Below are 26,500 nucleotides of genomic sequence, written 5' to 3'. Positions count from 1 at the left end.
ACCAACAGGTAGGAGTGGTGGTGGTGAAGGAGAACCAAGAAGGAGATGGCAATGCCAAATACAAACACCCAACCCAAAGAGATATCCATCCACAAAGATGCGAGGAATCCTTTTATCTGAGCCATACTTTAAAAAAATCACTGTGCTTTATGTTTTTCAAGTGGGAAATATTCTTAATAGGCAATTATAAAATAAATGATACATAAATATTTGAGGCAAGCATGTAATATGTACTGGAAAAGCAACAGGCCTAGCTCCAAGAGTGAAAAGTGAAGTCATGGGTGCATATAATACCAAACACCTTTCAAATTTTGTGAGCTTGCAATAGGTTTGCAAAGCCTTTAAGGACAATAGGTCATAATGTTATGAACAGCCTTGTGATCTCTGGATGACAAATTTGATAATAAATAAAAATAAGTTGGATCTTGTTCTATTGTCCAAGACTGGATTGTGTGTCATACTGAAGTTTCCCCCTATCTGCCTCCACAAAAGCTTGCAATTTATTTAAAAGAAGGGCAAAAAAGACCATTGTTTCACACTGATGCTGCAGTCAGTAAAATTTGTCTTTGGCGCAGCATCATAACAGGAAAGCCATTATAGGCAAAATTTTGGTGTTCTTGGGCAGCTGTCGCCAGCTCGTTTTTCACTGTAAAAAGCTATGACAATGCCCTTTGTTTTGGAGAACACTGAGTTTCATTAGGAGGTCCCTGCTGTGGGTCAGAATTTTGGACATCCTGTTTGTCAGGTGGGCCCCAGTTTCAAAAGTCTTCTCAATTCCTTGATTTTTGTTCAGTTCTGTCAGCTATAGTGGTTTGAAGGGGTTGCAGTGTTGTCTTCCAGTTGTCCTCCTTTTGCTTCGTGAATTGCTTCTCTGTTTCATTGCTAAAAATGGCTAGGAGGGCCTTTGCTATTTCCTTCCCTACCAGTGGGGTCCCTATTGCCATTTTTGGAGCTGCGGAGAGATGCCTGTTAACTGGGTGCACTTCAAGGTCCTTCAGGAAATAATACAAGGTGATATTGTGTTCCTTAGCCCTGTGGTCCCCCCTTGATATCCCACTCATCCCTGGTGTGGTGGATTTTTACAAAAAATGAAGCTACAGACACCCCATTTTTAGCGGGATTGGTTGCAGAGTTCAGAATCAAGCACCTGCCATTATTGCAGGTTAGTTCTTATGCTCTTGACATGCCATGGAAGCACTTAATATGCTATGGAAAATCTGATGTAGCAATTGAACCATTAGCATCAGTAACTTACTATATGCACTCAACATAATTACAGTCAATGCAGATCAGTCGCAATATAGGTTTTATGGCACTTAGGGGGGTGGTTTAAAGTAGTGATAGCCATGCCTGAGCAATTATTGAACTGGGAAAAGAAAGAGAATAATTGGAATGGGAAACTCTCTTCAACATGAAAGTAAGTAATAAGAATTACACCTCAAAACACTGCAGCAGCCAAAAGTGAGGTACCCTAAGCAATTAGTATATGATGGCTTTAAAGATATAATTCTTCATGTCTCTTAACATTTACTCCCTTCCATTGTCTAGCTTGTAGATTTTATGTAGCTGGTGGATGGCTGCCAGAGTCTGCACTTACAAGCAATAAGTAAATACCAGATGAATTATTCAATAAAATATTACAGAAAGAAATGTAATCCTAAAAATACCCTAGTAAGGAGTTTGATAGTATCTATCTCAGAAACTCAGTACAGTGGTACCTTGGGTTACATACGCTTCAGGTTGCATATGCCTCAGGTTACAAACTCCACTAACCCAGAAATAGTGCTTCAGGTTAAGAACTTTGCTTCAGGATGAGAACAGAAATCGTGCTCCAGCGACGCGGCAGCAGCAGGAGGCCCCATTAGCTAAAGTGGTGCTTCAGGTTAAGAACAGTTTCAGGTTAAGTACGGACCTCCGGAACAAATTAAGTACTTAACCCGAGGTACCACTGTACTAATAGGTGCTAGCTATTTTTTACTACCCATACCCTTTGACATTGATTGACAACTCAGTCTACATCTGAAGAATAAAGGCAGAACCCTCCCATCTGGACTACAAGATGCAGCAACCCTTTCTTCCTATCCAAAACGCATTACAAACAAATCCACATCCACTCTCACTCCCTTTGATTTTATGTCGTACAGTGGTGCCTCGCAAGATGAAAAGAATCCGTTCTGTGATTCTCTTCGCCTAGGGGTTTTTTCGTCTTGCGAAGCAAGCCCATTGACGGATTAGCGCTATTAGCAGCTTTTAGCGGCTTTTAGTGGCTTATCGGTTTATCGGATCAGCTGATAAGCGGCTTAGCGGCTTAGAAAAAGGGGGGGAGGAAAAAAACCCGCAGGAACTCGCAAGACATTTTCGTCTTGCGAAGCAAGCCCATAGGAGATTCGTTTTGCAAAGCACCTCCAAAACGGAAAACTCTTTCGTCTAGCGAATTTTCCGTCTTGCAAGGCATTCGTCTTGCAGGGCACCACTGTATTTTTAAAATTATTTTTATTACTACTGCTACAAACCAATCAGCATTCTTATCAAACCAAGACACAATTCGCAAAGGAAGTGTTTTATTCCAATATACCTGACAGAGACTTTTTGCAATAAGGAAAATGCATGGAAAATGTGGGCTAATGCTTGTGTTGATGAAGGGTTGTCTAATCTCCCTGAAGACCAATCAGGTGCATGCTCAAGAAATAGGTCATTTCAAAGTGCCCTTACAATGGAAGACTCCCTCTGTGTGTGTGCATGTGCAGGTGTGCACGGAGCATCAAGCAACGCTGCTGGTTCCTGAGATGGAGAGAGGTCACTTGTGGGGAGCTCAGTGCACTGCAGGCACAGTGGTAGAGCTAATCCAACACTCCTGCTGCTGTGCTTGTACCATGCTGAGCTTCCTGAACGTTTCACCTCTCCAGCTTGGGAACCAGCAGCGACACCTAGCATTGGGAAGGACAGATAACCGCTACTGGTGTACACCCATGCCTCCCCCTGGTAAATAGGTTTTGCAGGGTTTTGTATCGTTGCTAGCACCTGTCCATGCAGGAAATGGAGGCCCATTTTATACTGCCATTTGCACTTTGTGCAGGATACCTGGGAAGATCAGATGCATTGAGGAACCATGGTTTCCTTCTACTTGTGTGATCCTGCATGAGCCTTCGCTCGTATGCTCTGCCTCCATCCCCACCCCAGAAGAAGGAGATGAGCTTTACACTTGACATTCTGCAGTGATTTCCCTGAATCTAGGGGTTCCACTAAAACATAGTTACCTGCAGCAGCCACCCAATGGCTTCTATAAAGACATATTGCAGTCCCACCCCCTTTACTGTTTTACTTGATGTTTCTTATTGGTGAATACTCTGCCACCAATGAACATATTTATTTAAAAAAAGAGGTGAGCTTTTGCTTTTAACCAAACCACAGTTACCCATTACATCTGAACATGTGGTTTCTTTAAATGGTGGTTTGTTGAAACAGGCTAGGATCAAACCACAGTTTAAAGCAAAGTGGGGAATCTTTTTCTCTGTCAGGGGCTGTAATTCCTTCAGCAATAACATACCAGGGGCTGTATGGCCGTGGTGAGCAGGACTGGAGCCCCAAAACAGCATGGCATTCCCCCTTTCTTCTCTTTTTTTCTTTTCCTCCACCCCTTTTCTTTGCTCTCTGCCACCCACTTCCCCCACTTTTCCTTCCTTGCTACCTATACAAAATTTGGCTGAGGGCTGCAGGAGGAAAACCTTCCCATCTCTTCCTTCTTACGACCACACAAGGGGGAGCTCAACCTTGGGGCTTATGCAGGTTCAGGAACTTAGCAGGCATCCATGGTTTCCTGCTATGTCTCAACAGACCCTAGGTCAACCCTTCCTGAGCACTCAGAGTAATTTTCACTTTACACTGGGCTCCCAGCTCCAAGTAGCAGGACTGACACAACTTTTAGTTTTTCTAGCCATCCACTAGAAAACAAGGGACAATGCTGCCCCAGAATCTTCTGTGACATGTAGAGGACTCTGGGACATTAGTGTAAATACCAGAGGATAACCACTCTTTCCATTTATCGTTCCAACTCTTTTGTTTCCATTGCTAGTTAAGGGGGGGCAATGTATGGGCGCTTTGCCCAAAGGCTCCCACAATCATGCCCTAGGTGGTTAATCACCTCTGTAAGTTTTGAAAGGCATTTGCCTATCTGGAAAGATCTGGCAGATGTGTCTCCAGGAGCATCAGTTTGCAAAGGCGCCTAAACACATGGTTTCCATTGTCTTTCAGACACGTGGGTGTCCTTTAAGCATGAACTGAGAATGCAGAAAATCGTCTTTTGCTCCAACGCGTGACACACAGATTCAAGTGCCTTCTTTTTATGAAACCCTGGCCTGAGCCCTTGTGATTGCAAATGTTTTAAATGCAGGAACAAATATAAGTTGTTTCCTTTTGATGAAGTTGCACACAGCATGCCATGTGATGGATTTTGTGGGGAGGAAAGTCGATAATCTAATCTATATGAGCCTGGCAGTAATTACGAGTCACTGGAACATGTAAACAAAATCTGAGAATAGCAGCAGACGTTGCTAGTGTGCCACCGAAAATGTAAAGCATATTGTTATGAGGTTGGGTGAGTGGTGAGGAAGTAGTCTGTATGCCAAGACCCTTCTAACCACTAGATCCAGCAAGTGTTAAAATATAAGCCAGGCTAGCTTTCTGTGCTGATGAGCCATTAAGGGGAACAAGGAAAGGGGCTCCCTCAACTCGCAGATAGTTAAAAGGACAAAGCCAGAGTTGAGACTTGAAAGTTTCAGTGATGTGAGCTAGAGGCTAAGTAGCAAACCGGGAGCCAAGGGAGAGAGAGGGACGTTGGATTTCTGTTTGAATCCAAGGCTGCTGCTATGGGGGAAAGCAAGGCCTTCTTGGGGTGTTAATGCTGTGAACCCCTCCATTGCAGGCTAAGGATGTATATATGTGTAAGTAAACCACATATCCTAAAAGACACCACAGCCAAAGGAAATATAAACCAAATATGAGCCATTCAAAATCCCTGAAATCTCACAGTGCTTGGAGATTGGGGTGGCATGCAACAATATATAATTAAGCCTGTGCTCATGCTACAGGAATCAGTTACCCAAGCCCCACTGAACTCTATGGGGCTTCTAAGTGTCTATATACAGTGGTACCTCGGGTTACATACGCTTCAGGTTACAGACTCCGCTAACCCAGAAATAGTGCTTCAGGTTAAGAACTTGCTTCAGGATGAGAACAGAAATCGTGCTCCGGCGGCGCGGCGGCAGCAGGAGGCCCCATTAGCTAAAGTGGTGCTTCAGGTTAAGAACAGTTTCAGGTTAAGTACAGATCTCCGGAACGAATTAAGTACTTAACCCGAGGTACCACTGTATTACTTTTTTATTAAGGTGTATTTAGCTGGATTCTATGGGACTTCTTTATATATATGTATGTGTATTTATTTACATAGTACTTTTTGTCTATATAATTCTAAGCATCATATCATGGGTTCCCTCAGCAGACCCGCCAAGTGTCCCTATTTTCAAGAGACAGCCCCAGATTTACAGAAGCCATTGTGGCACCTCCCTCTGCTGGCTCACTGGTCACCAGAGTACTAAAAGGCCTGGTGAGCTCCTATGGTTGGATCATTTCCTCTGTGTGGGAGAAAGGAGATGGAAATGTAAGTAGGACTTCTCTCAACATCTGAATACTGTGATGATAGTGAATTCCTTTTGAGCTTTGATGTGTGAATGCCAAAACCATTTTAGGGACAGGAGAGTACTAACTGTGAGCCTCATTTCTCACATTTTTCTCCTTCTTTTCTGGGCTTTCAAGGCTGGGGAAAGTGTTTTCCTGGTTGGGAAGGAGAAATAAGATTTTGCCTCACCCTGAGATCACCCCCTCCACACCCCTCTTTCAGAGGACAGAAAAGGTAAAACCATTCAGCATATAGATGTTGCTTCCATGGTATTATCAGTCCCTAAGGTTTCTTAGGGACGCGGGTGGCGCTGTGGGTAAAACCTCAGTGCCTAGGACTTGCCGATCGTATGGTCGGCAGTTCGAATCTCCGCGGCGGGGTGAGCTCCCATCTTTCGGTCCCAGCTCCTGCCCACCTAGCAGTTCGAAAGCACCCCTAAGTGCAAGTAGATAAATAGGTACCGCTTTATAGCGGGAAGGTAAACGGTGTTTCCGTGTGCTGTGCTGGTGCTGGCTCGCCAGAGCAGCTTCGTCATGCTGGCCACGTGACCTGGAAGTGTCTTCAGACAGCGCTGGCTCCCGCCCTCTTAAGTGAGATGAGCGCACAACCCTAGAGTCGGACACGACTGGCCCATACGGGCAGGGGTACCTTTACCTTTACCTTAAGGTTTCTTAAGAAAGGTCTCTCTGTAACTGTCTGAGGCCTATTTCGAGGTTCTGAAAAATAAAAACATTCCATGTTGCTCTTTGTTCCCCTGTAGGCTCTGCATACTTCCTGCCAGAGGAGGATGGTGGAAGAGGATGGCCCAGGAAAATATGACAGTAATGTCTATTTCCAAGGATATGTTCAGTGTATATAAGATGACATAGTAGTAGAAGACCTGAAGGGAGAGGAGGGGCCTTGAAGTTGCCCATCATCAGTGAGCAGCAGGACAGCAGATTGAGAAGACAGACAGGTCACCTAGTCAAAGTCATCGCTGCTAGGGTGAGAGGTATCCCTGCTATATCTTCCAATAAAAAATTCGGGGGGGGGGGATAGCCAGAGCCAAAGCATGGCAGTAGGGATGATAATTTAGGTAAACTGATTTCCTCTCATGTGCTCCTTTGTAGTAAAATTTCAGGGTAAGGAGCCATGGAACTTCTTGGAACTTGTGGAAGGGCTGTACCTCGGGGGTAGGCAGTCTGATTTACATACAGAAAATGAACTGATGGAGAAGGGATGGGGCAGCTGCCCCTTCTCAAGTGGGCTCCAAGAGGAAGGATGCTCCCTCCTTTCAAATCAGCATAGAAACACAGCTCTCCACCTTTCCGCTGCCAGCTCCCGACAGGCTAATAAGACTTTTTGCAGACTAGTAACTTTTGTGGGTTATTCATAGTGCTGTGTTCGTATTTGGTTCGATTGTCATTTGTGCTGGTGACTCACTTTCCCCATTGCAGGTTGCAATGTAGGCTTGAGACCATCTTTTGACAGATCTGCCTTCATGCTGCCCTTTTCCATCACTACCCTCTTTTTTCTTTTTGTTAAATTTTGTATTGATTTTACATTTTCAAAACAAATTTCCAATATCAATACTAAACATTCATTTTTCAATTCCCCCTCCCTGTTGACTTCCCTCAGCTTCCATTTCTGGTTTATTACATCAAATGATACATTCTGCTGTTTGTATATAATGTTATCACATTGTTATATATATATTTTGTGTGTAAATAAAGTTGTAAATGTTTATTTAAATCCTGCCAACGAGTCCATGTTTTGTTTTATTTTTGTTTCTGCAAATATAGTGTAAAAGGTTCCCATACTACCCTCCTTCTGTCGCTTGACTCCTCGAACATCGGAGGCTGTGAGCGCAACCATGAAACACAGAACCTGAACACAGAGTTTGCCCTCACTACCAACGCTGGCTAGAGCTCAACCACGGAATGAACCTCGCCATTTCCCCAGTGACTGTGTCTCTTTCTCTGGGGTTCAAGGCAGCACATTGGCCCAGCTGCAGCATGCTCTGAGATACAGCACTCATGGTACGGCAACCCTCTGAGAAACAGCTTTTCGGTCGTGAACTTCACCTTACAGCTCAGACTGTCAGGCAGTGGATGGTATATGCTAGGTCAATACTGACCATTGTCTCTCTTCAGCCACACTTGAACAGTTCTTCCTCCAAGACAGCCGCCCTCCTGGAGCACCAGGGACACCAGTCTCACGGTAAGCTCCAGTGAGTGGGAACTAGGGAAGAAGCACAGGCGCCGCCATGGGGGACCAAGGGGCGGAGAGCATGGGACTTCTGATTAAGCCAATTTAAGGCTGATTTTAAAGTGTGTATGCACATTCCAGACTTAAAACTGGTTCATCAGAAATGTTGCCTTCCCATAATACACCAGAATCTGTCAAGCAGAGGGAGCTTTAGGGCTGGGCATCTCTAAAATAATTCTCTGCACCCTCATCCAAACTACAATTCCCAGGGGTCACTGGAATACATAAAACCAATATACTGTATGTTTATGGTGTAGATACGCCCCAAAGGAGAGAGCTGTGTGACTCTAGCACAGAGACTGGTGTCCACCGCAATGTTTCCCTACCCAGCTTTGGCTGGCATGTAAGAGATACGGTTGTACTGACTGACTGCTGGTGTGTGAGAGACGATGGGTATGATGATGGAACATTTGTTGTGCAGACATTCCCTTTCCCTCCTGGCAATCCGATTTCTCCTTTTGGCTAACAGTGTCACTGTTATCCCACACCATTTTCACGATCACTTCTTTCTCTCCTTCTGCTCATACTAATATTTCCCATTGTTTTATAGTTATACCTGGCTGGATATTGGATCGTTGTGTTTTAAACTTAAGATGCAGAAGGCAGAATTTACTGGGATTTCCCCAAACCTTCACTTTTGCCTTCTCTCAGCTTGCATCATCTCCCTTGAGCCTTCTCAGCAAATTTCAAGAGTTTGCCATACTCTTGCCATACATTATGAATGGCTTTCCACAAAGAGTTGTGGGAACTGTAGTGCTACAACTCCCAACACCTTAAAAAACTACAGATTCCATGATTCTTTGGGGAAAGCCATGTGCTTTAAATGTATGGTGTAGATTTACAGGGGACAGGTTCAATCCTTGGGGAAAAGACCCCTGTCTAAAACCTTGAAGAGGCATTGTCGGTCAGTACAATATGGATAGAACTATAATCAACAATTCCTACATTCCTACTGATGCTTTAAAGACTGTCAGTTTTCTTCCTATAATATTTCCAAAATTCTAATGACTCTAACCCTTATTCAAAACCTTGTCTTCTCTCATCTTGATCACTGTGATGTTTTCTTAGCCCTCCTGCAATTTTTTTCTTTGCTATACTGTAAATCAGTGGACTTACATGTATGTACAGCATGCACAGAATTAGAGAGCCCTGCATTTAAAAGCTTCCCAAGTTATTAGTATGTACTGGTAACTGAGAGGATACCTTTGAAACATGACTACTATTGCCTTTGCTGAATTCAAGTATTATCAGTTGCTGCAGTGTTTCTGCTCTTCATTTCTCCTGCTCCTCAATTAAAGTCAGTGGAGGGAGATTAATTAGGACAGGTTCACCAACCCAGTGCACAAGAAGGCTTCAGACTCTGAGGTAAGTTGGCCTGCCTATCTAGAAAGCAAGCTAGGAAGCATAACCTAAGCAATTTCTGTTAAATGAGCAAGGCTGTCTTCTCCTGCCTGTCAGAATGTTTAGCCAATGCATTAAGTCAGCGCTGTGATTGATAAGTGACTTGTTTGGACACCAGGCTACAGGAATTCCTGGGATCTTAACCAGGCCGGATTTATAATGGCGCAATTGAAGTAATTGCACCTGGGCCCATGCCAGCAGGGACCCCCGACTCTGAGCTTTCATTTTTAAAAAGTCAGTCTCTAGCTTCTAGAAAGAAGTTATGTGTCATGGACTGCCCAAGTCAGGATGGCACTGATGGGTGGTTTGCAGAGGACCTTGGGGAGGGCTCCAGCGGGCTGGCTCACAGTGGGGTGATGCCCCATCTGCCCCCATCCACTTTGCAGGAGGCAGTGACATCGACCCCTTCACCTAGGTCCTGAAGGCATGAACAGAGGTGTGAACAGATGGAGCAGGTCCAGTCGCCCAGGCAGAACATTAGCAAGGACTAAAGAACAGAACAGCAGGCTTCGCTAAACTGTGCTGGCCCTTTCCTTTATACCAGGATTGCATGATGGGGCATCAACAGTAGAACAGTGTCCAGATCAAGGGAAGTAATAGTCCCAACTCTATTCTGCCTTGGTCAGACCTCACCTAGAGTACTGTGTCCAGTTCCAAACACCACAATTTAATAAGGATATCGGCAAGCTGGAATGTGTGCAGAGGAGGATGACCAAGATGATCAAGGGTCTAGAAACCAAGCCGTATGAGGAACGATTGAAGGAGCTGGGCATGTTTGATAGAAAGAGTTTGAATTGATAGAAAGAGTTTGAATTGATAGAAAGAGTTGGAGATAATTGGAAGCTCCAAAGCCAGGACAAACTAAAAAGTAAGGTGCGAGATTGGTTACATTATGCTCAAATTCAAGAGGTATTTAAAATGGATAAAAAAGTGGGTTTTCAGTTGGAGAAATCGAAACTGGAGACGGAGTTACTAGAACCAAAGACTAAGGTACTTTCGAGGATGTATGACTTGCTGCTTAAATGGAACACACAGGATGAGACAGTTAAATCTGCTATGATAAAATGGGCACAGGATGTAGGACACAACATTATGTCTGAGGACTGGGAAAGGTTATGGAACACCGGTATGAAATTCACGGCATGTAGTGCCTTGAAAGAGAACATTATGAAAATGGTATACCGGTGGTACATGACCCCAGTCAAGTTGGCTAAAATATATCATCTTTCTGATAATAAGTGTTGGAAATGCAAGGAGGCAGAAGGGACATTCTTTCACCTCTGGTGGACCTGCCCGAAAGTAAAGGCCTTCTGGGAAATGATACATAATGAACTGAAAAAGGTATTTAAATATACCTTTTCTAAGAAACCAGAGGCCTTTCTCCTGGGCATGGTGGACCGGAAGGTGTTAAAGAAGGATAGAACTCTGTTTATGTATGCAACTACAGCAGCAAGGATCCTTATGGCAAAGTTCTGGAAAACACCAGATTTACCCACACTGGAGGACTGGCAGACGCAGCTGATGGACTACATGGAGTTGGCAGAAATGACTGGCAGAATCCGAGATCTGAGCGAAGAAACAATTGAGGAGGACTGGAAAAAATTTAAGGACTATTTGCAAAAATACTATAAGCTGTTTGAATGTTAAGATTTTGCACGACTAAGAAACGTTATGCTTCTGCAATTTATTTAAGTAAATGATAAAGTAAATAATGACGGAAAAATGAGACAAATTAGAAACAAAATATTATGTTTATTAAAAGTTTTGAAACTAAATTACAAACTTCTGAAATTGGTAACATAATAAATTCAAAGGTACAATAAGATATGAAACAAGATAACAAATTGCTGAATTGGCCAGAATAATGAATGCAATGTCGAGAGGATGTGAGGAGGTCCAAAAGAAAATGAATTGTTGATATCTAACTTCTGTTTCTCTTTTCTTTTCTTACTCTTCTTTATATATATATAAAAAAATGTTTCTTGAATGTTGCTATGTAAACAAATCTGTTAACCTATGGAAAGAAACGCAATAAAAAATTTCTTTAAAAAAACAAAACAAAAAAGAACTTTCTGACAGCAAGAGTTGGAACAGACTCCCTTGGAAGATTGTGGAGGTTTTAAAGCAGAGGCTGGATTGCCATCTCTCCTGGAAGTTTTAGCTGAGATTTCTGCACTCCAGGGGGCAGGACTATGATCCTTGGGGTCCCTTCCAGCTCTACAATTCTGGGTTTCTATGTTGTTGTTGGATCAATGTCGTCTTTGCTTGAGTGGCCATATCTCCCCAGCGCTGTTGGGTAACTGCACCTTTGCGAAGATATGTGTGTTGCCTGCTACGCCTTTGAACAGCGTTTTTGCATATGTATCACAGATCTCAGCACTAAAGCTTTTTTTTTGGGGGGGGGGACATCATCTGAGTCCATGTTCTCCCGTGACTGGTAGCCAGGACATTATGAAGCATAACGCAAAGGCAGCTATCTAAGCCAGGGGTCCCAACCTGATGCAAGCAGAGTTTCTGCAGCACAGACCACTTGCTGGACTTCACAGGGCCTCTTGCAACTCTAATTCCTCCACTCCTTTCTGCAACGAAGGGTTTGCCTGGGCAGCTGTGATGGCACAAAGTTGGACAGGAGAAGGAGGATAGATGCCACATCTTTAGGCTTTTCAAGGATGTTGGGAGAAGTTCTGAGGCCATTCCACCTCCTCTGTTTTTGCTGTTCATGGAAGAACTCCCCCCCCCCCAAATCAATTGAGTATTTTTATTATTTTATTATCACTGACCGCGATTCTTCCTTTTCTCAGTACATTTGCAAAAATTAAAATCAAAGAAAGGAAGGACAGCTCTTATTAATGAAGTTGCTCTGAAATGACAAATGATTAACCAGCAGAGGCTGTTACCAAAAGCATGAGTGGAAAGTTGACTAGGCCGTTCCAATGCAGCCTCAACCTCACAAGGTCCCCGGTTGGAAGGGAGGAAAAGCCCCAGAATGGAAAAAGTGCTAACTCTGTTCCCTTCCCCTTTTGCAAGATTTGCACAGCCCATGGAAGAAATATTTGAAAAGAGGGAGGGGGAGCTAAGAAGTGCCATGCCTGTTTGCCTTCCCTTTGCTTTTCTGCCCATGCAAAGGCATATTGAAAAGGATCGGGAGAGAGAAACTTTCTTGTCACTTATATGCTGACCAAGCACTGGATACCGTTTCCATTCAGTTCAACAGCACTTCTCTCTCTCACTAGTTCGTGGGCCCCACTTGGGGTTTCTGGTGAGGACTACCTCTAAGGCACAGAAATTTTGTCTCTCTTCTCATTAATAATAAAAATATTTACAAAGTTTTTAAACACTCAGGGCTATTCCCCCCCCCCCGAAAAGTTGGAAAGCTTAGGTATTTAAGTTGGCAACTGGTTTAAGTTTTTGTTTCTAATTCAATGCAAGGAGCCTCAAAGTAGACTTGTTTACCCCAACCTCTCTTCAGGTGGCAATTCAACAGATGTTTACCTTGAAAGAAGAGCTTGCTAACTTCCAGGGAAACATGCCTAGGGACTAGGCTGCGTGTTTTTTTAACTGTAGCAGTAAAAGGAGTTATTCTGCAGTAGCAATTGGACAAGGTTTGAGGCTTCCCCAGTGTAAAATGTTTGGCTGGTGGCAAAGCACAGATGTAACCCAGGTACAGGGCTCACCCGACAGAAACTGGAAGGCACTTGGTTTGTTTAAAGAAGCTCAGAGGTGGGAGTCCTACAACAGGGAAGAGAACTGACATTTTTTTCTCCAACAACACACACCTCTCCCTGACAATTGGAAAGACACTCAGTCACTTATGCTCTATTGATTGGGATAATGAGGCAAGATGTGGCGTGTCTGTGCATTTACCTCTTGGCTGAATGAAGAGAGACCGGTATCTGTTTTGTGCCTCCTCTAATAAACCATGCAGCAGTGTGGCACAATGGCTGGGGAGCTGAACTTGGATCAAGGAAGTCTTGGTGCAAATCCCAGCTCAGCCACAAATGACATCTGGCGGCCTACCTCACACTCCCCAGAAAACCTTGCCTCTGTCTGAAACTGAATGCTTCTACATTCTGCCTCTCTTCTCCTTCACCACCAGAATCTTACCAACCTGAATCATATTCTGCTATCATACGAAAATCAAGTCTATAGGCCACAAACCAGCACTGAACTCCAGACAAAACAAAACAGCCTTAACCCATCTGAATTGCCTTCTTAATCTGGCCCAGGAATCAGCGTGTTTTTACATGAGTAGAATGTGTACTTTTATTTAAAATGCATCTCTGGGTTATTTGTGGGGCCTGCCTGGTGTTTTTACATGAGTACAATGTGTGCTTTTATTTAAAATGCATCTGTGGGTTATTTGTGGGGCATAGGAATGCGTTGATTCCCCCCCCCCCAAAAAAAAAATAGTCTGGCTCACCACATGGTCTGAGGGACGGTGGACTGGCCCACGGCTGAAAAAGGTTGCTGACCCCTGGTTCAGATCATCTGATTGTGCTAATGTTAGCTCCATGGTACAGCTGTGTGTCCTTTCACTTGAGCCAAGCAGAAACTACCAAAGCAGCCCCCCCCCCCAGGCAAGCAACTTGTTTGCAGGGGTGTACTAGGGGGTCACAAAAAATGCATTTCTCTACGCTAGCTTGGAATGGCTAGGAGCCCACCCATGTACAATTAGATGTGTTCACGGGTGGAGTGCAAAAGGTGTCAAAAAGTTTCTGGTGGTGGGGAGGGACACAAAGACAGAGTGGGGGTGCAGCATCAGCTCCTTGTCAAGGGTGCAAGGGAGCCAAGGGGCATCTCTGCTTGTTTGCCCTGACCTTTTTGCCTCTGCCAAACTTCAGGAGGAGTAAGTTACAGAGCACTCACACCTGAATCCTGAACCTACTTATATGGAAATAGCACATGGCAGGGAGTTCTCCAGGATAGGCTTCCTGCTGAGGGCAATGGGCTTTGCTCCTCGCCCAGAGCTAAGTGGCGTTTCTTCATTGTTGTTGTTTAGTCTTGTCCGACTCTTCATGACCCCATGGACCAGAGCATGCCAGGCACTTCTGTCTTCCGCTGCCTCCCGCAGCTTGGTCAAACTCATGCTGGTAGCTTGGAGAACACTGTCCAACCATCTCGTCCTCTGTCGTCCCCTTCTCCTTGTGCCCTCCATCTTTCCCAACATCAGGGTCTTTTCCAGGGAGTCTTCTCTTCTCATGAGGTGGCCAAAGTATTGGAGCCTCAGCTTCAGGATCTGCCCTTCCAGTGAGCACTCAGGGCTGATTTCCTTCAGAATGGATAGGTTTGATCTTCTTGCAGTCCATGGGACTCTCAAGAGTCTCCTCCAGCACCATAATTCAAAAGCATCAATTCTTCGGGGATCAGCCTTCTGCCTTGGGCGTTTCTTTACTCCCAAGTAAATGAGAGCAGGGGGGGGACAGACAACCAACCAACCAAAAGGGAGGAGGGGGCAAAAGTCTGTGGCAAGCCATCGCTCCCCTTCTCCCCCAGCGCACCCGTGGCGAGCCTGCTTGCTTTCGCGAGGAGAGACTCCTGCTCTCCCCAAGTGTGCCTAAAGACGAGGTGGGAGAGCCGGGCTCCCGATTACCGTCGATGGCTTGAGCGGCGGCGGGTGGGGAGAGATCGTTCTCCCAAGGCGGGCGCGCAGGCGGAGGAGCGCGCCCCGACTCCACGGGGGTGTCGGCGTGGTGGCCGGCGGTCCGGAAGAGGGGGGCGTGGCAGCCCGGCGCCGGACCCCCTATCCTGCCCCGGTCCCGGGGGAGGAGGCTGGCGGCGGCAGCAGCAGCGTCACGTGGCCCCCACTCCCTGCCTCTCCCCCTCCCCTCCTCTCCATCTCCCACCCCCTCCCATCCCTTTGTTGTAGCCGGAGCAGTAGCAGCGGCAGCATCGCCCGCGACGGCAGCAGCAGCGAGCAGCAGCAGCAGCCGCCACCGAAGCGCACAAAGGGGCTCCGGGAAGAGGCAGGGCGCCGGGGAAAAGGAGGAGGAGGGTCGAGCATCAGCAGCCGCGGTTCCGAAGAGCCCAGAGGCGGCCCGGGATGCGGAGGGCTGGTTGGCAGCAGCAAGGCCGGCGGGTCCGCGCTCCTCCGGGCGGCGCCCGCTGATCCCCAGCTGGGCCCTGCGGCAGCGGGCCCCCTCCCCGGCCTCTCGCCAGCCCTCGCCATGGCGGCCCCCGCCCGGCCCCGGGCCTCGCCCGGCTGCTGCAGCGCCGCCGCCATCCTGGCGCTCGCGGTGGCCCTGTGCGCTCTGGCCCCGGCGCGGACGTCCAACCCGCTCTCGCCGGCCGCGCCGGCCGCGGATTGCGCCGCCGGCAAAGGGAAGGCGGGCAGCAACTGCTCAGGTAAGCGCCCAGGACGACGACGCCCCCACCGGCGGGCAAGGCAGGGCGGAGCGGGGCCGCGGCGCTCAGCATCCTTGCTCCCTCGCCACATGGGCTCCTTCACAATACCCGCCGTCTCTCTCTCCCCCCGTGCGCGCCTCGTGCACCTTCCCCTCCCTTGCTCTCCAAGCTCCATCGCCAGCCCCATCTTTGCCTCGCTGTCAGTCGCTCATTTAAAAAACCTTCATGCACCTACATTATTTCCCTTTCTCCTTCTCCCCCCCCCCTCTCACTCAGTCCAATGTTGCGCGCGTGCTTGGTCAGAATGAATTTGGTGGGACTTGTTTCTAAAGAAACGTGCATTGGATCGAAGGCGTCGTGGCGAGGAGCGTGCGCCTCTTTTTCCCCCCCGCGCGCGCTCACTCCCACCTTCGCTTTGCTTCCTTCGCGCTTCTTTTATTTTAGTGAGTTTGTGTTTCTCTCCCGCCCAGTTCTAAGGAAATGGGTCAGGTTAGCCATAGTAGCGCCCAGTGAGGCAGGCAAGTCTGAGAGACCTCTGGAAGGCGAACCAGCCAGTTTTATGGGTAAGCAGGGACTTTTTATTATTTTTATTTTTAAGGTTCCAGGTTTCCTTTCGTTTCAGAGCCTCGAGCTACTCTAGGCTGTGCTTTTAAATACCGGAGTGCCTTAGGCTGCAGACCCCAGGAGCAAGTCTCATTAAATTCAGTATGCCTTGCATGGAATAGAGATATGTGTAGGATTCCTCTGTTAATCTACAAGAGGCTTTTCATCAAATCAGAGAAGTGTAATGTAGTTCTCACCTGCTGGTAAGCATGTTTACTCAGAATACATTCCTCTGAGTTTAGTGGGACTTGAATTATGATAGTTTCCGAAGTTGGAAGATGTGAATTTCAGGCGGGGGGGGGGCACAGGGACTCTCAAGCCCCAGTACCAGTTATTTCAGAAATTGAATGCTGTCTGGTTCCAAATGTGATATGAAAAACACTGGCAGTATAACCGCATGCACATACAAGCACTCTTTCTCTTCTCCTCTTGCACAAATTCTCTATCCTTGTGCATATGTGGTTTCCCATACATATATATTATCACACGTGCATTTCCTTCCTGGTGCAGACACACATGTAGGACTGCTGTGCATACATCCATGCAATGCATCTGATCTCTTCGGTGCACGGTTGAGGTCATGAAGGCGTCCAGCAAATCTGGGAATGAGAGCACTGACCTTGTGTGGGCAGTGAGGAGTCAACAGTTCATGTATCCGGAACTGGTGGCGATAGGGGGTGCCAGTTCATTTCATGCTTCTGGGAACAAAGACCTTGCAGCCCTGGTCTCAGAATGTGTATTTACTTCAGTTGTCACACAAGGAGGGGAATATTTTTTCTTGAAAGTAGGAGCAAAGTGCCAGCCCCAAAATCAGGAGGTAGAATCGGCTCTTTTGTTTCTGTCTCCTGAGTTCAGGCCCATCACCCCAGCTAATGAATGCAACCCATACCTTTCTTTCCCCCCTCCCTTTTGTCACCTCTCTTGCTTAAGAGAATGGTGTGAGAAGCAGAGAATGCAGAGGTGCTCAGGTATCTGTAACCCATTTAGGTAGTCACCTTGCTTTTTGTCTGCTTCTTAGTGTTCCTAAATACAAATCCTAAAATCAAATCTGCCTGTGCTGTGAAGCTGGTCACCAAGAAAAAGGATTGTTGCTGTGAATGCATTAGAATCAAAGAAAATATTATATTTTTAAAAACAATATTAGAGCCATGTCACTTGGTTGCTTTATCCTGTCTTTCCATGTGTTGTGTAAATGTCACAATACTCTCTTTAAAAATGTAAAAAATACCCACCCACCCCCCATAATAGAAATCTAAACAGGAACACTTAGAAAATACATAAGCTTATAACTGGGATTGTGCTTCTAAACTAATATTTTTCTTAAGGATATTTCTGTTTAGTTCCTCCTCCAGACTAGGTATTTTACCTTCCTCAAAGCGTTCAAGCTGTTTCTTCTCCCTTTCTCATCTGAAAAGCATGGATGATTGCTCTGAAATGATTGCCAGTGGAAATTACGTGCAACTGCTAGTGCCAGATTGATGAGAGATTCATGAGAGGTACTTGGTGTCTTCCAAACCCATTGTCTTCCCTGTGAGATGTAGGCAGTTGCCACTTTGTAAGCAGCCTCTGAGCACCTCATCCTATGTGGTCCTTTTTGTACCATAAGCACAGACCACTTTCCAGTGGGGCTTATTCCCTGGCAAGTGTGCTGGGGATCGCAGTCTTAAGGCAGTTTTGTGCTGGGAGTTTCCTTCTTCATTTATATTTAAACATCATTTTATAGTACTTCCAATTTAGAGTACCGTCACTAGATTCTGCCAATATTGATTAGCAAATTTCTCAGAGAGGCACATGACGCAAAAGTCACAATGTAAATTTCATCTTTGTTTGTTCTCTGTTCGCTTGTTGGGTTCTTCATGCTCCAATACCAGACATGTTGGTGGTGTTGGGGAGTAAATCACTGTTCTTCCATCCTTGACTCCTACCCCTTTTGCATTCCCTGAGATGACTGTTTGAGTTTTATGCAAAGAAAGATTAGTAGGTTAATGTGCTACTGCCAAATACCAGCTTACTTGACAGGTACATATTACCACGTTGGGGGGGGGGAGGGAACTCTGTAAGATTCACTTTAGAAAGCTAGCAAACAAATCTAGTTTCCAAAATAAAGTGTAGAACATTAAAGTGATGTCCTTGTATCACAAAATAATAGTGTTCTAAAAGCAAAGAGGTGAAATGACACCATATGAAACATGCAGAGTGATGGGAACCAGTAGAACATGCACAAAAATATAAAATGAAAGCTAGGAGTGGAAAGCAGTGTTGTTTGCTTTTTTCAGGTGAAGATTTTCTTTGGCAAGCTAGGATCTTCAGCCTGCACAATTCCACAGACTCTTCCTTAGATTGAAAGTTACTTCGTTTGACTACAGTTCAGATTTCCAAGCCTAATTAATTCATCTGAATTGTGCCACTGCGTAGATGCTCTTTTCAAGGTTTAAGTGCTGATCTTTTTGTGTGCGGCCTCTACTTCCCCAAACTGATAAACTAGTCTTGTGGGAACCATGTTTCTCATCTTTCCACTTTGCTTCTTCAATGTGTTCCTGCCATGTCATACTGATGCCAATTTACTGCAACTGCTGTTGAGGTTGTCCATGTGCTCCTGAAACACACATTATTACTCATTTTGTATGGGTCTCCCTTCCCTGTACCAGAAATAACCAAATGACAGAATCACATAACCTCACCAGGATTACATAGGTATAACCCACATTGACATTCTTTTCCCGTAAAAGCCAGCCGATGTTGGCACAAGCAGTTCTAATGAGTTCCCTGAGATCCTGTGTAGTTGTTTCATCCGGACATGATTTGGTTTGCTGTGAGATCGAGTCACCAGACAATCCTACCACAATAGTTACATATTAACTGGATCTTTAACAGAAAGAAAATAAGGTAGAAGTTAGCTGTGGAAGCTTCATCCCCTTCCTCTGTCTCTGGGCTTTTGGTTGAATGGGATAGAGTGGTGTTTGTATAGTGGCATAGATCCTAAAATAAGTTTAAAGGAAGTTCATGGAAATAAGATTTTCCATCTATTCCTCCCTGACCCTGTACCCCATCCTACCTTGTTCAGGAGGACACCCCCCCCCCACAGAGGCATGCAGGTTGCTGCAGGGGGAGGAAGGGGACAGGATACTTTAGTCAGATTATCTAAGGACACGAGACCATGTATTCATTTTGAGATAGTTGTTCAGCTCTGTTGCTGCATCCGGGTGGAGATGCTGTACATCAGAACATGGACCTGCCTGCTTTGTTTAGGACAGAGGTGGGAAACCTGTGACCTTTTGTTGTTTAGTGGTTTAGTCGTGTCCGACTCTTTGTGACCCCATGGACCAGAGCACGCCAGGCTCTGTCTTCCACTGCCTCCCACAGTTTGGTCAAACTCATGCTGGTAGCTTCAAGAACACTGTCCAACCATCTTGTCCTCTGTCGTCCCCTTCTCCTTGTGCCCTCAATCTTTCCCAACATCAGGGTCTTTTCCAGGGAGTCTTCTCTTCTCATGAGGTGGCCAAAGTATTGGAGCCTCAGCTTCAGGATCTGTCCTTCCAGTGAGCACTCAGGGCTGATTTCCTTAAGAATGGAGAGGTTTGATCTTCTTGCAGTCCATGGGACTCTCAAGAGTCTCCTCCAATACCATAATTCAAAGGCATCAATTCTTCAGTGATCAGCCTTCTTGATGGTCCAGCTCTCACTTCCATACATCACTACTGGGAAAACCAAAGCTTTAACTATACGGACCTTTGTTGGCAAGGTGATGTCTCTGCTTTTTAAGATGCTGTCTAGGTTTGTCATTGCTTTTCTCCCAAGAAGCAGGCGTCTTTTAATTTTGTGACTGCTGTCACCACCTGCAGTCATCATGGAGCCCACCATCCTCAGCTTAGCATGGCCAATGTTCAGGGATGATGGCAACCTCAGATCACAGGTAGGACCGCACTGTTCCCATCCAAATATAGGAAGCTTTGTTTTGTGCATTGCTTGCGCATCTGGAAGATGAAGTTGGTTTTGCATTTAGCCGCACTCTTCAGCTCAGAGCTACAAGAGTTCCTTCTCCACTGAAACCACCTTTGCTTTTAACAACCCTGCTCTTCTGTCTTTTAGCAGAAGTCAGCCTCTCAGAAATTTAGCAGGTGAAGTTTTTCCCTGCCACTTATTTCCACAAGGAAGAGATTACCCTACAGAATTCCTTCGGGTCGAGCTCCTGTTAAGTTCATGGGGGCACAACTAGTAAACAAAAAGGGGCAATGAGACAGACATAGAAACCCAGCATGGTGACCTGCTTGTAACTAGGTGATTAGTTACCTAGGTGTAACTAGGTGGTATCCTTCATGTGTCCTGAAAAGGAGAGGAAAGTTCTTATTTTCCTAAAGAAATGAGTGATTTGGTGAATCTGCATTCACCTGCACTCATATTAACTTAAGCAAACAAAATTGGCATCTTCTGTAGGGATCATTCAAAAGGACACGGCATCTGTGCTGCTGCTATTTATTTCTTGTGTTAACTGGTACATAAATGAAAATAAGGCACAGGCCCTACCCTCGGGCTTCCCTGCTATAGAAAAGCAATACACAAGGGAAGGAAAAGGAAAAGGTAGAAAAAGAAGGGAGATCTGAACAGAAGAGGAAAGGAATTAATGGTCCTTAACATCCAGTAGGGGGCAGGCCTGTGCCCTTGCTAGGTATGAATTCCCCATCCCTGCTTCAGCTCCCTAGCTGCCCTTCATTCTTTGGCCAGTAACTGAGACCAGTACAACCTTCTCCTCTAGGGGAGCTGACGATTGGGGCAGTTCTTTCTAGCGGAGCAGGGGGCAGATTGGAAAGCAAAATCCCTGCATCTGTTTCTTATCCTGCCAATGGCTGGAGCCAGGCACATTTCCTCCCTTGCTGTGATATTCTTCCTGAGAAGGGAGAGAGCACAACCTTCCTGGGCCTGGTGTGACCTTTCCCTTGTTTCAAAGCTGTCCTGCTTTTAAAGAACTGGTGTTCCTAAAGCAGCTGAAAGGATGTAACAGCTTCAGGTTGCTTTCTGGCTCACCCTGTGCTTTTCAGCCAGACGGCCCTCTTTTTTTCATGCTGGATTGGAGGGGGGGGGGGAGAGAAGTGTCCCCCTACTGTTTTGAGCACACATGAGAGATGTCTTTCTGCCACCAATTCTGTGAGCAGGAGGCAGCTGGTCTCCAAGGAACAATTGAACAGCAAAACTGCAGAAAAGCTGCAAAATGTAGCCTTGGTAGCAGAATTCAGTTTCCTAAGTATCTCAGCTATTGTTCTGTATATATATGCAAACCTCTTCGAGAATCTTGGGTGCCAAAGGAGGGACTAAGTTTTTCCCTCTGCTACTTTTCTAGAAAAAGAGGCACCAGAACTCACAATAAACGCCTCCCTTGTGCTCTTATAATGCCAATTGCACCCACCTGTGAGGTGCCAGAACTGAGTTCTGGTGGATTCTGATTGGGAAAAAAGCCCTGGCTTTTCCCATCTTCAAGTAGAGTCAGTGTTCTGCATAGCTTATTACTCCTCCTTTTGCCTAATGGAAGAAGACTAAATTATGCAAAGTAAGAGTAATCATGGGCATTTAAAAATGCAGATACTTTATACAAGTTGCTGAACAGAGGATTAGCTATGATAACCCCTTGTAACCAAAACGACCAAGAGTCTTGTGGCACCTTAAAATGTAACCAATTTATTCTGGCATAAGCATTTGTGGACTGCTGTTATCCATGAAAATGTATCCCATAATAAGTGGGTTAGTTAATTTTTAATGTGCCACAGATAACTGGAGTTACCTTGGGGCAGATTTTTTAAAAAACCTAAATGCTCAGTTCCAGTACCTCCCCCTCCCCCTGCTGACCAGATGGACTGAGGTGTAAAAAACTCTGTTGGATGCAGTCAGATTATGAGTCCATCTAACCCAGTATTGTCTGCCCTGACTGACTAGCACTAACTCTGTGGCAGAAGCCTTTCCCAGCCACATTAATTGTGAATCTTTTGCTGGCCGAGCCTGGGAATTTCTGAATGCAAAGCCTGTGCCCTTTCAGCTATGAGCCTTACCCAGATTTTCTTGAAAGCCTTTTTTCTTCATTATTTTTTTCCCCTTATAATTGATTTTGTATGCTGTTCTTACATAGTTCATCCAGTGGTTTCCCATCCAAAGGGCTGATTAAGTCCACACCTACTTATCTTCAGCAACATCAGTTGCTCTGAAACCACTTACAAATTCCCTCCCTCCTCGATGGAAGCTACTCTTTGCAGGAAAGAGCCTACCCAATGAACAGTTCAAGGAGCATGTTTATATGGTGGGGGGGGGTGTGCCAGTGGAATGAAGGCGTTCATTTCACTAAACGTTTGTCTTGGGCTTGACAAATGTTCCAGGATGTAAAGAATCATAAAAACCCATTATAACACTTCAGACATCTCTTTCCACCCCCTGCAAATGCATGGAAACAGAAGCAAAAAAGAGGAGACATTCAGCAATGGTGTATTAGTAATGGCGTATGGGAAATAAAAGTAATGAAATAGGTCTCATAATAATGAAATACTAGGGAAGATGGGAAGTAAGGGAATCATGAGCTTTGCTGACAGATGATGCCAGTAATGCAAAGGCAGCATTGATCATCTTAATGGACAAGTAGCCCCAGCTTACTGTCATAGAATGGGCTTCCCTTAGCCTGCACCTGCATTTTCTTGATCATAGACATGCTGGAAAGCATTTATAGTTCAAATGAAATTGCAAACTATTTCTGGGGTTCACGTTTCAGCTGAAAGAGATGTTCTGCTACAAGCAGAGGCTGCCGAACAATTGCAAAATAGCAGGGAAAGGGTGACATTTGCTGGGTAGCACTGACAGGAGAGGGGTGTTTAACTCTTCCCTTCCTCACTGCTTGTCTCTGCAACCCTTTTCCTCCCCCAGCTACTTTGCTGTATGATGCAAGAAATGCATGCCAAGGAACAGCAGCCAGAGGGGATTGTTAAGTGCCTCTCATGCAGTTTGCCTAGTTCTCCATGCAAATTTTCCTCCTTCCCCCTCCTGTTTAGCAGCAAGTGGTATTCTGAGCCTTTCAAAAGACCTCAGAAAAACATGGTAGGCATATAATGGCAACTTGCAGGCTTATAAGAACAACAGGGAGAAAAGGCATGACAGCTTATTTAAAGAGGACAGCTAATCTAAAACAATACAAAGAGTACTTTCAGATATATCTTGCTTGTTGATTAGTAATTTAATCTACAGTGACAACTTTACTCTGTGTCTATTTAGATACTGTATTTCTTTCCTGATCTCATACCTCCTTGACTGCCATAGTTGGATTCAATGTACATTAAAATTAGTTTGTGTCTCAGTAGTCAGAGCAACTATGTGTATGGGGTGTTAGGAGAGGGGAGTACCTCTGGTGGGGGACATGTTGTGCTTCTTCTGGGGTAGTTTGTCCACCTTTGGTCTCCATCCTGTACTCGGCTCCCACCTGTGGCTCCTAGAAGCCATCAACATGTAACAGAAGCCACACCTCGGGAAAGGCTGGCTAAACCAGGTGAGGGTAGCTGATGGCTCTCAAATACTTGGTGAGTTAGGGACTTCTCCTGCATGCAAAGACAGGCTCTGGCAGATTGAGACCAATAGTGGGTCCAACGATCAAGAAGGCAGTTTCTGCACGAGCTGTAGAGGGAAGTGGGGACAGATGGGGCTCATCAACCTGGGAAGGTAGCCCATCTAAGAGAAGGAAAACTTGGATCCTAAGCCTCTGCTGCCTTGCAGCTATACTCATTTGTGAAAAAGGCTTCGGGAGTAAACCCTGTGGAAAAATCTGTACCTGCTGACTTGCAGGACATCTTTGGAAGAAGAAAATGCTAAGGAGTAAATCCTACACAAATCTGGAGTGGAGCCCCTAAGGCAGTTGGATGGCATCTTGTATGCCGCCTTTCAGCAACTCCTGCCAGCAAGCTGGTGCCAAACACATTGCTCTCCTTTGGATTGCATCTGTGAGGCAGGGGTTTGTGGGTTGCCATCTGGGCAGCCCAGGACCTCCATACACCCTGCCCAGGCTTGTGTCCCAGAGAGGTCACTTTGGTGCTGCTAACACAGCAAAAACAATGCGGGAGGCAGCAGTTACAAATTACTGGTCTCTGCAGCCACAGCAGTTGCTGTGATTCTTCAGCGATTTGACTTCACCCCAGGAGGTGCACTCAGTTGTCTCTTAAGACAGATGGATGCCAACAAAAAAGTCAGAGCAACTGAGGACACATTGTGAAGCCATCAAACTACTGGGTGGTTTTGGAGAGTAAATATGTCTGAGCAAAATTTACAGCTCTAGTCTAGGACTGAATGGAAATCCACAATGGGCCAGGTCTGAAAAGCTTTCTTCTGGGCTGTGTCTTATCCTGCAGAGTACAAAACAAGCTCAATGCTTTTTATTCTGGACTAGAGTTTGCCAAGCAAGCATGTTATCACATGTTATCCAAGCAAGTGATCACAAGTTGTTATTAAGTGCAGGGTTTAGGGAAACATCTTAATCAACAATCAAGCAGCTTCATTTGCAAGGAGTCTTCCCTTCAGCTTGAAAACCTTGTCATGCATTAGTATCGGTTGGATTATGTGTGGGAATTATTAATTGGTTGTTATTCTGAAGCGTGTTCATAATTCTGATATGCAGTCTAGACTGAAACAACCAAACAGACTAGCAAAACAGGATAAAATTACGGTAGAATTTGACAGTGTAGAAATTGCAGGCTACCTAGGAAGAGGCTGCTGCTACCAGTACCATATTGGAGCCTTTTCCGTGGAAACTTGGCTACCATTTTTCAGGAATACTAGGTGGGTTTTTGCACTATTATAACACCACCACCTCGTGCAGTGGTGCCTCATTTTCTCCCATCCCATAGGAGTGAATGGAAGCATTCTATAAAATGGGAGAAATTCTTATTGCTGGAGATGCCAGTGTTTGGGGAGAAGATAATGTTTTACCTTCTTTTTACCCTGGTATGTTCCTGATTGTAACCTATTTACTTTGACCCACAGAACTGAGTTAGAGGCACTTGGAAATAAGCTAGCTCCTGTCTGCATATCCAGACCTCTTTCTCTACATGTTCCATTTCGTGTTGTCATGTTAAAGTGTTTTGGAAATAAAAACTAGATGATATATCTGTAACATGATGCCATCCATTATGAACCCAGTGCTTAATATGTTTTTAGTGGGACCTGCTTCTGAAATTCCTAGTAAATTTGCCGTAGCCTCACAAGCTTCATCAGACCAAATAATACTTTATATATCAGTTTTGTATGAGCTTGTCCAAACTGAGCATTAAGTAAATTCAGATCCTGTCATTTTTTATTGGCAGAAATGTAAAAAAAGAAAGAAAAAAAGAAGTGTTTTTCGTTTATCAGTTTTAGATCCCTCCTATAGAATAAGGTTTTCTTGGTCTTATTTGTATCAGTCTGTTGTGTGAACAGGCTTACCATTTGGCTACTGAAATACTTTTACCAGAGCTCTGGTTACATGAGAAACTCCTTAAACAGAATGAGTTAACAGAAGAATAAACCGGATTGTAAAACTATACAAAGCAATAAAAATAAAATAAAATAAAATAAAATAGAGGTTACGCCTCTAGCATGCTTGTCAGGAAACCTAGGGTGTATTCACAGTTAGTGTCTTCAAACAGGAATATGTACTCCAGCAGTAAATTCAGTGCTAAGCTGATTCCAAGTTGGGTAGCTGTATTTCATCTGTTGCAGCAGAAAAACAAAGCATACTATTGCACCTTAAAGACCAACAAATTTATTGTGGCATAAGCTTTCATAAGACTACAACCATCAGAAGTGTTATTCTCAGCTTGGAAGATCTGCACAGGGGCACAAAGAGGAAAATAAAAACAGTGAGGGTAGATGGCTAGGAAATGCTAAAAGTCCATATTATCTCTGATGTTTTCATGCAAAGGTCCGAAGTATACGATATAAGAATGGCGACCCATTCAAAAGAGCAACAATTGTAATACAGTATGCCTTCCTGAATTCTAAGATCCTTCTTGGAGGTCCTGCTCTCCACATGAAGTGAAGCGGGTGGCTGCCAAAGAGAGGGCTTCTCAGTACTGGCACCTCAGCCATGGAACATCCTCTCCAGATGGGTGGACCTTCATGGTCCATCTCTCCATGGACCTTCTCCATGATCCTTTCAGCAACAGTTGGACTTTTAAAAATTCACCTATGCTTCTAAATTGTGTTTTAATTCTGGTTTGTAAATTATTGAATGTTCCCTGT

At 45.1% G+C, this 26,500-nt stretch overlaps 2 protein-coding genes and 1 long non-coding RNA gene across 5 annotated transcripts in view; 1 reads left to right on the top strand and 2 right to left on the bottom strand.

The window, feature by feature from the left end:
- The window catches only part of ABITRAM (actin binding transcription modulator), a 183,849-nt gene that overhangs the window by 52,472 nt on the left and 104,877 nt on the right, over positions 1 to 26,500 (bottom strand). The window lies entirely within an intron of this gene.
- On the bottom strand, positions 3,505 to 5,477 carry LOC308594082. Its single transcript, XR_014011301.1, has 2 exons — positions 5,373 to 5,477; positions 3,505 to 5,150 (listed from the first exon to the last, which is right to left on the bottom strand). It is a non-coding gene; the product is annotated as an uncharacterized lncRNA (long non-coding RNA).
- TMEFF1 (transmembrane protein with EGF like and two follistatin like domains 1) overlaps positions 7,675 to 26,500 on the top strand; it is a gene marked incomplete at its 5' end in the record, with an annotated part of 74,181 nt that continues 55,355 nt past the window's right edge. Inside the window, one exon of one of the 2 annotated variants that reach the window (XM_081206552.1) lies at positions 7,675 to 7,873. In XM_081206552.1, the coding sequence (XP_081062678.1) occupies positions 7,690 to 7,873 (184 nt within the window). Of the gene's footprint in view, positions 7,874 to 15,486; positions 15,665 to 26,500 lie in introns of those variants that run through there. The other variant, XM_081206553.1, reaches the window with a different exon arrangement.

The sequence above is a fragment of the Podarcis bocagei genome (genome assembly GCF_964188305.1).
Source record: "Podarcis bocagei genome assembly, chromosome: 8".
NCBI lineage: Eukaryota > Metazoa > Chordata > Lepidosauria > Squamata > Lacertidae > Podarcis > Podarcis bocagei.
Note: the sequence above shows the minus strand (reverse complement) of the source record. Positions and strands in the feature narration are given on the sequence as shown.